The 12,863-nt window shown below is 33.9% G+C and overlaps 1 protein-coding gene across 1 annotated transcript; it reads right to left on the minus strand.

Annotated features, from left to right (window-relative positions):
• Window positions 1-5,950: 5,950 nt before the first annotated feature.
• On the minus strand, window positions 5,951-10,088 carry LOC111064207 (myb-like protein V). Its single transcript, XM_039419339.1, has 2 exons — window positions 9,933-10,088; window positions 5,951-8,423 (listed from the first exon to the last, which is right to left on the minus strand). Exon 2 carries the CDS (start codon window positions 8,391-8,393, stop codon window positions 7,278-7,280), a length of 1,116 nt encoding a protein of 371 aa, XP_039275273.1. The 5' UTR covers window positions 8,394-8,423; window positions 9,933-10,088; the 3' UTR covers window positions 5,951-7,277.
• Between the last annotated feature and the right edge of the window lie 2,775 nt (window positions 10,089-12,863).

The following is a 12,863-nucleotide window of genomic DNA, read 5'->3' on the forward strand; positions in this document are numbered from 1 at the left end:
CTTATTTAACAGACTACCTCCAAATATTCGTGATTACTCTAAGAAGGATGTAATGTTGTATCTCAATAATAACAGCACACTCAATTTATAAAACTAATAATATTACAAACGTACACATAATTTTAAGAAACGTCAATTTAAAAAAAATGACAGCTATATGCTTACATTATTAGAATTTTTCAATTTTTGCTGGCAGAAGTTTTGAAATTTTCCTTTTATTGTCACTGCCGCCTGCCTCAACGATAAAAATGTACTATTACTTGTGTAAATTTTTTTCCCTTTTCCTTATTATTTCATTCCTTTCTAATAAATTTTCATTTTTCCCTTTTTTTAATTAATTCTGTATCAAAATCTGATGTATATTTCTTATTTTATTTTTTCATTTTGCATTAGTTTTCTTTCATTTTTTACTTAAAATCTTTGAAGTGTAATATTTATTTTGTCTAAGTTTATTTATCTTTTGTAACTAATTTTTTTCCTGTAACTGGGCACCCGCCGAAAAACCTTTGGGTTTGGCAGGACCCTCAACTGTTTGTATTGTGAATAAAAATTTTGATTTGATTTGAATTGCTCATGGTCGCGGCGCGTAAATCTGTACGCACCTCAATAGGCACATATCAACTTCTCATGATACATAGCTTAGGCTTTAGGAAAATATTATACAAAGTGTTTCATGAAATGTGTAACAGCCAAATACAATAGATCCTACATAAAATTTGCAACAAAAAATGTTAATTAAATTTTTTCTTATATCGACCTTATTTTTCGAAATAATATAGGTATCAATCTTTTGAGAAAATGTGAATAGCTAGAAAAATATCTGTCAAAATCTAGTTCTAAGGAAAGAGGAACTAATTTCCAATATGATTCTTATAATTTCCACCTTTATTGACGTTTCATGAGCGTTCAGACTGTGGGCGAATATGTACTTATTTCAACTTTGAGCGATCATGAAAAGTTCAAAACCGTTACAAAGATACAAGTAGTCATAAATCATATAAATTTAATTGAAAATTTCTCCCTCTTTCCAACCATATCCTTAGAATTAGATTTTGACTGATTTTTCTAGTTGAAGTTTTTCAAGAATATCGAACAATCGATATCTCGAAAACTAACGTCGATATAAGAAAAGTTTACTGGACATTTTTTGTTGCAAATCTTGAAATTAGGTCTTCGGCTTCGTGGGACACTCTGTATAATATATCTTAAACTATAATGTATCGATGCCAACGCGATGTTGGCAGGGGTGAGACGCGCCATTGTCTGTTCCAATTCACAGAACTGTGCTATACAGAATGGGTGAAAAGTCCGAGAACGGCTTGATATTTCATACACAAAGGAAATTTAACAGAGTGGGTGTGATTGGGGATCCTACTCAAATTGACAATACTACTTTACTATGACTTCAAAAAATCTGGTCCGCCATTTTGAATGCAACTTTATTTTTTTTAATAGGAAGGTGGTCATGTGATACATGATTTCGATATGGAATTTTTTAAGAAAAAATGAAAGGCGAAACCCGCACATCGATATCTCAAACAGTTTTGAAGATATTCACATTATTAATCAATACCATGCAAATCAGAAATGAAATACATGAGTGGTATTGATTAATAATGTGAATATCTAGTAAAGTAGTATTGTCAATTTGAGTAGGATCCCCAATCACACCCACCTCGGAATTGCATTTTTTATGAGATACTAAGCCGTTCTCATAGGTTTTTCTCTCCTTTCTGCTTTGAATAGTACTGATTAATAATGTGAATATCTTCAAAACTGTTTGATATATCAATATGCGGTTTTCGCCTTTCATTTTTTATTGAAAAATTCCATATCGAAATCATGTATCACATGACCACCTTCCTATTTAAAGAATAAAGTTGAATTCAAAATGGCGGACCAGATTTTCGAAGTCATAGTAAAGAACTGTAGTTTTTTCAATTTGAGTAGGATCCCCAATCACACCCACCATCAAATTACCTTTGTGTATGATTACTATCGTATTTCATAGAAATTCTGTTTGGCTTGGATATGTGCAATACCAGCACGAAACGGACGTTGCCACATCAAAGAATGTGAGTGTTTTTTCACTTAAAAGTTTTATGAAATACGATAGTAATAATAATAGTGAAAACAAGATGGATAACCAACAACGAATTTGTGTATGAGATATTAAGCCGTTCTCGGACTTTTCACCCACTCATAGTCATCTCATGGTATTGCTATTAGATTATAGAATCCACTTCCAGTACATATGAGGCTGCTCGACAGTCATCGCCGTTCAGTGCATATTTTGTGACGTGGATCAGGGAGGGAGGGCTTGACTAGACGGTTCAACTATGTTCTCTGGAGAGTTTCGTGTGTGTGTGTGGGAGTAAATGTGATTTATTTACCATCATAAAGTTTCCTTACTTGCAATGTTGCGTTTCGTTTCCATTTATGTAATGTAGGTATTTTATGGAGATCAGGGAAAGAGTCGGGAAGCAGATTTCAATAGTGGATGAGATCAAAAGAAGGCGCCTTGTATGGATGGGACACATGCAAAGAATGGATGATAAACGGTGGCCCAAAAGGATATTGAATTGGAATCCACCAGGAAGAAGGAAGAGGGGAAGACCACCTGAAACTTGGATGAAGCAAGTGAAGAGTGACATGCGCGAGAGGAATTTGGCAGAGGGAGATTGGATGGATAGAGTGAGATGGCATATGGGATGCGAGAGACGGCTTGAGCTGTAAATTGAACTCGCGATATATATAGGTATTTTAATTTTTTGGCATCATTGAAATTGTAAACTATTACTTAGTTTAGCGGGGTATAGGGTAGATTAGCATCAACATGCTCTTTTTGTACCATTACTGAGATTACAGGTTTGTATTGCATCACACCTACATTTATAGTTTATTGTTTTATATTATTAAAAATGAATAAGATTTTTGCTTTGTAAATTGCATTTTTTTGAAATAAATATCTTTTGTCTGTCTGTCAAAGCTGAGTCACTTGTGTTGCATCCATCAAGTTATTGAAATATTATTTAAAGAGACCAAGGTCTGCATCATAGTATGGAAAACCTATTCCCACTCGACCACTAATTTTAAATGTAAAGTTTATATCCCAATTATTCTTCTTTTTTACCCCTTTGTGATCGTTCATAAAATATTTAGTATTCTACAATTTAAATAATCTCATCACCATCCATAATTAGCCACCTACACCTCTACTGTACAGTATAACACAATAGATACTTGTATAATTTTCTCTTATAAAACTAAGTGCGAGAGAGGAAATAGTAGTGACCAGAATACAATAAATTTAATATTTTTTGACTACCGTATGACAACACAATGATTGTTACTATGCAACTTTCTTCAAGACCAAATTCCGTACCGGTATTGTATCTCTTTCAATATAATGAAGAGTATAATACTGCTGCAGACATTAGAGGCAGGTACAATTTTTCATAACATAACTCTCAGCTCTCGGCCAAGACTCCAATGGCTACCATACATAATCCATGTCCGTGCTTTTATTTCAACCTTCCACGGCTAAAGCTTCGTTTACACCAAAGTTATTAACAAAATGTTAACTTAATCATTATAGATTCTATTAGATTGAACGGAACTTGACAAATACATAAGTTCATCATGTGTATGATAAGTTATATTCAATCTATAAGGATTAAGTTATTAAAATTTTGTTAATAACTTTGGTGTAAACGCAGCTTAAGCCACTAAAGTTGCCTCTCTTCCATTGATCAATAACATGAACAGAAATGGAAAATAATTATAAACTATATTACCAAGGTACGTACTCAGCTAAAAATTAAACACAATGCATGAATATTAATGTACAAAAATGAATATTTATTCTTATAACATTGGGTCGCATACAATTTAAAAACCAAATATGCTTAAGTAATAATACTTGATCAACTATTAATTTGGCACATTTTCGAAATACTGTAGTTAAAAATTTTAAATGTTATGAAATTATTTTTATATTGAATACAATGTTCAAGAACAATAAAAATTTGCAGCTGTAAAACTTACAATTCACTGGTGAATTTTTATATGAATACTATATGTAAAGTTATCAAAATATAAAATATAAATCAATATTTTTTTTGTAATTACTTTTTGAGATATTTCAACAGATAAATACATGTAATTTCAAGGATACCAAAATAAAAATTTTCAACGATTCTTCTTAATATTTGAGATTAAATAAGATGTTTTTCAAAGAATAATTCTTGAAAAATAGATACAATTTTTTTCAAATGATTATAATTGAGTTATTTCGAAAATTGAATACTAACTTGTCCAAAAATCACAGATAGCGTGAAGAATGTATCCTCAAAATCTCATGAATTTATCAGTTGATCTAAAATTATCTGTTTAGAAAATTTCAACTTTAGTAGCTCATATCTCAAAAAGTAATCACACACATTTATCTCTTGGAGATAGATTTTTATTTTGATAACATTATAGAAAAAACATTCAAAAATTTCCCAAAAACCTCAAGCGTGGTCTTGAAGGGTTAAAAACAACAGTTTTCGCTGATATAATCACAAAAATGTAATGTAAGAGATTAATTTTAAATAAAAAAACACATCTAATGCTACAGTACATTTTGCTTTTAGAGAGGATTTTTTTATACAAGTTGAAACGCTCCTGAAAGTATGCCAACTTAAAGTCTATCTATCTCTCTAAATAAAATACATAGACACATTGATACAATGAAAATCATCAGCCATGTAACTGGCCACTAATTATAGTTATATAGATAGTAATCTACATTCAATACAAGTGAATTGTGAGAGAGAAAAGAGATCAACCCTGTATTAAGGGTGATACGGTACACTCATTTTGAATTTACTAGCCAATGATAGAAATGCTTCTTATGGAATTCCCAATTTGAGGATATTGAAAATTAATCATCAATTTTCCAACTGGCTTTCGGATGTTATTGGAATTTTAACTGTCATCTTACCGCATCAAATAATAATACCAGTAGAGTATTAAAATTTTTAAATTGCTATACACTAAAATTACAACAGTTACAAAGTTAAATTCAATCAATTAATAACTATTGGAAATTTACTCACAATATTGCGTTACAGCAGTTTTGGCATGATATTAAAACGTGAAATCAATCACTCAACATAGTTGTTTAAACATTTTAGTTTATGACTTGCTAAATCACAAGTGTTCTTTTATTAAAGGTCTGAAACTAAAACGTTTAAACAACTACGTGGAGTGATCAACGTTTCAGCTTTTGATCTGAGCCGGTGAGAATGAAAGTGAAGTAAGTCCAATTTATACAGTTTTGAGATACAGCTGATTTTGTGTTTAGCACTGTAAAAAAATAGAGTTATTCAAAATGCAGTTTTTATGCATGTTAATATCATTATTGAATAGAACTAAATTGATATTGCTTATCAAAATTGTGTTTTATCTTTCTATTTTTGTGAAAAAATTAAAAATGTGACTTACGTCACTTTCATTCTCTTTGAAATGAAAAATACATGGATAAAATCATCATTATAATATAAGTGTCTTAACCTTTACTGCAATAGAAATATAATTGACCTAATTCAATTTGTATAATAACTTGAAGCAATGAGTCCATTGCAAAATTTATTAAAAGCAAAAAAAATCATATACATTTACGGAATTCCTTGTAAATTAATTTCTTGTAGAACAGTCAATACGGAATTGAAACTTTAGTGAGTGAAATATGTCTCACAATACAGTTGGTTCAGATTGTGGTTTAGCTTAATATCATTCTTTGGTGTCTGATGAATGCACAATATCATGCCGAAACAGTTGTAACACAATATTGTTAGTGAATTTTCAACTTAGGATAAATTAAAAATTAACTTTTCAACAGGCTACACGCAAATAGAACCACAAACCACAGAGTATAATTACGTGGATCCACAATTCCTCAATACTTTCTGAAAGTACGATTCCATTTTACTATAGTAATAAATAAGATACATAATTGTATCTTTATATGATAATAAGTCTCTTTCTAAGTAGAATAACATTCCAAATTATTAAAAGTACGAACTTGAGCAAGTCCAGAACTTGGAAATAATAATATACACACTATCAACAACTCAATTCCAGCTAAAGATGACTTTCCAGATAGAAATTTGAAATAATACTATCAACAACAAATATAATATAATAAAAACTTAAAAAACCTTTGGCAAAGGAGATAATCCAAGATCAAGTGAGAAATAATAATCTTAGTTACTAAAAAAAAACAATTGGTCAACTAAATAGAACAATGAGAATATGCTCTAACTGAATTTTTACAATCTCAAGTATACGAAATTGGAAGGTACGTTATTGAACAGCAAAAACTCAATTTATAATTTCATGAATTATACTTTTCAATTCTATATATACTACAAAAGGTTTACTCATTTTCAAAATGTAAAATTTTAAACATAAATGAGAATAACGAAATTTCATCAAAGTAGATGAAAGTCTTTTAGATTATTAAAATATAATCTATAATACACTAGGCCTACTGAAATTTGAATGTCATGTAAAGTGCTTAAATTTCACCTAAGGAGATGCTAAGTAGTATATACTCAGTTTCTTGAAACATGCTAAAAACTACATTAAAAATTGATTTAGTCAGAAAAGTTGAGAGCTTTCGCCAATCGGCAAAATTAACAACAATTCATGAGATGTATGTGGCCAAATTATAATATGTAATCATGCCACAAATTGCACTTACATGAAGTTGAGACATACCATAAAAAAATGGATTAGAACACTTGTAAATGTTTGGATGGCAAAGCAAACATTGTATTCCCACAATGTATGTGGGAAATGCCACCAATTGCACTTTCATGAAGTTGAGACATACCATAAAAAAATGGATTAGAACACTTGTAAATGTTTGGATGGCAAAGCAAACATTGTATTCCCACAATGTATGTGGGAAATGCCACAAATTGCACTTTCATGAAGTTGAGACACACTAATGAGTGTGCGTGACAGTAACATGCCAAAAACTTCGACACTTTTGTCTTGACCAAAAGAGACGATTGAATCCAACAAGCTAATAAAATTCAAGGTTAATAAAACCTTTTAGTTATTGACATTTCATAAGTTAGAAAACATTATTATGCTACACATACATTACATACTTCTGTAATCACACATTATATACACAGATGAGTGAGTCTCAGCCTATGTATAAAAACAATAAAGAGATAGAACAAAAAATAAAAATGGGCTAAAATACGTATGATTGCTGTTTACATGACAGAGCACGACCAATTTTTTCCTGACTTGGACGAAGCCACTGAATCATCCTTCAGAGTGGGCTCGATATTTGTTGCTTTATCGGCGTCGGCAACAATCTTTTCAGGCAGTTGTTTGTCTGTACTCTCGTCTACAGGTTTCTTCTCGTTCTCGGCAGCTTCGTGTTCTTGTTCGACTGCAGCAACAGCCTCCTCATCGACAACCATCTCCTCCTCAATCTCGTCATGCAGCTTGCGGGGAGAAGGTGAAATGGGACTGCATTCGGCGACCTGACTCTTCTTCAATGCGAACCACTTGAACGGATGGAAGTTCCAGCCGGTCGACTCCTGGCGCGGTTTCTTGTTATGGAACGAATAGCTGGTCGAATCCTGGTCGGCCTTTCGCTTCAGACAGGCGTCCGACGATTCTGCAAGCGTCTCAGCTTGCTTGAACACCGACCGACTGGCTTGTTCGGCGTTGGGACTACGCAGCGGCCTACGTCCCGAAATATCTTTGAATCTAGAGCTGCTGTCAGGTTCTGCGGGTGATTCTTTAACCTCCGCCTCTCGTTTTTTCGGAGACAAACTGAATCGGATCCTCTCACGCAACGTGGACAGGATGGTTGCTTCAGGAACTGATGCTGTTTTCTCCTCTTCTTCAACTTTCTTCTCGTCTTCATTTTTCACAGCCTCCTCCAATTCTTCCACATCGATGATCTCTTCGTCCTCCGGATCAGGAGTGTATGTGAGACTGATGTCAACTAACTCGGACGAAGCGTCATAGTCGACCACAATGTTACTGTCATCTTCTGTGTCTTTGCTGAATATACTTGAAGAGTTTTCCGACTTGTCGTCATCGGTGATTGCATTTTCGACCAGTTTGCTGGCTTTCTTCTTCGACTTGGTGGGCGTCGATTTAGCTTGATTGCCTCTCTTTTTAGATCGCATTCCTCGCGTTTGTGAATCGACGTCCTGCGACATGTCCGAATGTCCGTTCGTTGCAGTAGACTCGACGCCGTTCAGTTTGCCCATTTTGTGATTTAGTTGATTTTTTACCTCATTTAGCGTGACATCCTCATCCTCCTCCACTTTATCGGCTCCGTTGTGAGCGACGGCTATTTCCAATGCCATTCGTTGAGCTTTCAAACTCTTCTCTCGTCTCTGAAATTCAAATAAAAAATATTTAAACTTTCATAAAAGATATTAATTCTCAATAATTAAATAAATAAAAAATTAGTCGGGAAAAATTATATAGAAAAATGGGTAGCCTACTTCACCCTCAGAAGAGTCACTTACATCTACCAAGTTTGGGAGCCTCATCTACCTTTTTGCACTGTGTTCAAATAAATTTATGTTCAGTTGGAGAGAAAAAAAACACCATTTGCTCTCATGAGAGGTCACACATTGGCAAACAGGAAATGTGTAGACACTTCCAAAAGAGACAATAGTAACTTGTTCCTTCATGTCCAGCGGAACAGAAATTATTGAAAAGCAGAGATTAAGGGGGCAGAATTTTGGATTTGAAATTGTTCTCTTATGATATTGGCAGGGAGCAATAAACCTGTTTAAACTAGGTACTTCTCTACTCAATTGTTTCCATCTTTGAACAGTGTCTGTTTTGGATAAAGTAAGTCTAAAGAGTCATACAAATAAATTTCTGAATAAACATATCTAATCAAGTTTTTAAAAATAAAATAAGAATTAAAATTAAATTAAGATACCGGTTCTAAGTAACATTTGCATAATAGCATTAGAACTATTCTACCATTGTCATAGTATACCATTGGAATAATATAATTAAAATAACAAATAATCGGGAAAGTGTGACTTTAGAAACCACTTATACTTCTGATCTGACTAAATTACTATATCGCTATCGCTATTATGAATCCATTACGGAAAGTGGATAAGTTAGAAAAGCAGAGATATCAGGTGTCATTTAGGTCCAATCAAATGTCAAGTCAAAAGTAGACAATAAGGTATGATTAAACATAGAACTTAAGAGATAATCTCTGAGATCTGCCAGTCTTTTGTCAATAATTTTCAAAATAGTATATTTCGCACTAGAGCAGAAAATGAGATTTTTCAGGCTCGAATCGGTTTTAGAGAAGAATGAGAGCCGGAAAAACATTTTTGCCCGTGGTGCAAACGATATTTTTCGCCACACTACAGGTATTGCTGACAGAATAAATAAAGAATACAACATAAAGAATACTCGTTATCGTACCTCTCTTGATTTTAGTGGTAGAAGATTTGCAGTCAGGATTTCAGATTCTTTTAAAATTTCACTTGGAATATCACGGGCGTCGTCATCTTCAAGCATTTTTAAAAAATTCAGAATGCGCTAATCAACAATAAATAATTGAATAAAAATGGTTGTGAAGTGAATGCTGAATTAGTTTGATTCGAAATTCGAACTGAAATAATGGCGACTTCAGATGAAGAAAGTTGACACTCGCCCAATCTAGTGGATGACTTAGGCTGGAATGAGTACTCTTTCCGGCCTAGGCCGGAAAGAAACCTGTTTCTTACGTCTGCAAACAAGGTCTTTCAGATCTACGTAGGGACTGGAAAACAGCTGCTTTCTGTGCAGTGTGGCGAAAATACATTTTCTATTTCTGTATAAAGAAACTATTTATTTGTGTTCATGACAGAAGATCGCAAGCATACCTGAAATTCAAAAAAGAACGTTGAGCAGCGATCAGTGAACCCACGTGATCCCACAAGCGGTCTTCAATCGATCTGTAAAAATATAAAATAATTATTCAGGTTTGAAATCTCAAAGATTATAAGTAAATGGATAAAGTTTTATACTCATTCATTAATCTGAGATCAAGTCGTTTATTTGAGATGTGTTTTAATAACACTCATCCACTTGCCAAAAATGCCATCGCAAATACCAATTTGCAACAATAAGAGTTAGGCTACTTACATTGAATGTGAATAAGTCATACTGCATTCTTAATTCAATTCAATTTATATCTATTCAATAAAAATAAAAGTCAATACAAAAACATGGAAATAATAATTATGATTATGAATAATGGAACCCGCATAGACTATATAGTCTGTGTGCGGGGAAGGTTATATTCTACATATTGGTGGTAAGAAGCCCCTAATAATAAATTACCCAGATCCAAAAAGAGGTGAGAAAATATGGTAACAAAAGACGCATTCCTTGGCAGAACAATAATAATTTTCAAGCAAAAATGAGTAAATTCTACTATATTTCAATTAATAGAATCGAAGAAGCATACAACAATGTGCATTTCACATCCAAATATAATGCTTTTTCTATATTGCCAAGCAGATTATCAAGAGTAAAGATTGCTAGGACAAAAAATCAATGATCAATTTATTGACAGTTATCATAATCCCACAAAAGCGGCATGGAACCTTGAATGACTCTTACAAAGCACAATGAGGGATAGCATCATTCTTCGACTCAAGCTGCGTCCCAGTCATCCAACTTCATGAGTGCCTAGAATCCCTCATTAGTCTCAATTAGATGCTAAGGAGCTGATTAATACTGTGGAGAGTTTAAAACCACCTACATTCATGGGCTATCTTAACATGTCCTGAAACATATGTATAAGTGTAGGCCCACTCCTGTTGGTCAATGGCTGTCTAATTTAGGAAATATTCCAGACTTCCTGGAGTTCTCTAAAACAGTGCCTACATTGAAAAAAGAAAATGACATTGGCAGTTTCAGACCAGTCTCTATTTATGTACGAATTCTTAATCTTAATCAATCAAGTATCTTTTTTATTAAATTAATATGCGATTAATTGATATTTTAAAATCAATTTGAAATTACAGAGTCTAGTATGTTGTGGCAAATGAGAGAATGAGTGGAGTTCAATAGAACCTCCTTGGTAACACGCAGCATGTTTTCAGTAGCAGGTCCATTACATCAGCTTGTCTTTGCTTTTAGGAAGCAATAATCTTCTCTTGCTTCTAGGATACAAGAGGCTTTTGAAGAGCAGGGATCAATCAACTCAGTCTTGTGCAATCTTAAGGGCCGGTTTCCGAGCTCGGGATTTAGCTAAGTTATAGACTTTAAACAGCTGGAGTCAGAAAATTGGCTTTCCGAAACAGGGCGTAGTCGTCGTCAACGTTTAAATTTAATTTCGAAAAACTAGAAAATTGAACACAAGAAACAATAAAGAGAAAATAGTGTCAAGTTTCAGCTATTTTGAATTATTTAGGAATGTTTCATTTCGTCAAAGAAAAACATTTCCAATTATAGAAATGAGAATATAAAGATTATCATAAAAACTACGACTACGCCCCGTTTCGGAAAGCCAATTTTCTGACTCCAGCTGTTTAAAGTCTAGAACTTAGCTGAATCCAGAGCTCGGAAACCGGCCCTAAATATCTGTATTGCCAAAAATTGTGTAAAATATTTCAATTTTCTCGTGCATTTGTTTGTATAGGCTATCTCATGCAAATTTGTTGAGAAAGCTGGTTGGCTTGATATGGTCACAGAAAAATGTAAACTATAAAATATTATATTTTCTTTTGGTAAGGCCGATTACCTAACGAATAGAAAGAAGATGGTTTCAAGTACCACAAGGTTTGGTTCTTCGTCTTTACTTTTCTTATTGATCATTAATGACTTACGCTTTGATAGCTCTAGCTTGAAATTCCAACCTACTGGTAATAGCTCGGAAGTCCATACAACTTATCATATTTCAACAGCTACCCATTTATGCAAGATTCCTTGGCATCACAATCAACAATAACCTTACTTTGCAGCCTCATATGGAGCAACTATGAAGGAAGTTGTCATCTGCATTGTATGTCATCCGGCGACTGTCTAAGGCTGCGTACAGAATTGAGCGCCACGAACACGTGCATTTCATTTTTCATCAGCTGATCATATCTGTATTTGTACAGAAACAATAGGTACAAATATAAAGGTGCGTACAGATATACGCGCCGTGAAAATGAGCAATTCACTTTTAATCAGCTGACTATATCTGTATTTTTACAGAAACGGTAAGATACAGATATAAAAAGCTTGGCATCAGCTGATTAAAAGTGAATTGCTCATGTTCGCGGCGCGTAAATCTGTACGCACCTTAATAAGCATAGCATCAGGTGATGAAAAATTAAATGCGCGTGTTCGTGGCGCCCAAGTCTGTAAGCTGCTTATTATATTAGGGAATACCCAGCTTTTACTGCATATCATGCCTTATTCGCCTCCCATCTGAGGGATGGCATTGTGGCCTAGGGCTCTGCATCACTGGTTCACTTGAAAAAAGTTCTCATAATTCAGAAGAAGGCACTCTGAACTATCCTGAAGGAAGCATGAAATATTTACTGTGATCCAATCTATACCCTGAGTCCACTAATATGAAAAAAGAGCAAATCCCACTCTCAGAGGCGACATGCATCTGTATAATATGTCGGGAACATTATGCACCGACTAAAATAATTTGAACAGCCGCCAGCAGAAGCAACAGTCTACTTTTTCAACCTGCTGCCAAGAACCATGAAAGCATTGGAGGACGACATACGGTTTGTCTCTGCACTAGAGCAGTATCTGATAGCCCGACCATACTATGTACCCACAGAGTTTGTCCAAGACCACACTTG

Source organism: Nilaparvata lugens, chromosome 1 (assembly GCF_014356525.2).
Source record: "Nilaparvata lugens isolate BPH chromosome 1, ASM1435652v1, whole genome shotgun sequence".
Taxonomy (NCBI): domain Eukaryota; kingdom Metazoa; phylum Arthropoda; class Insecta; order Hemiptera; family Delphacidae; genus Nilaparvata; species Nilaparvata lugens.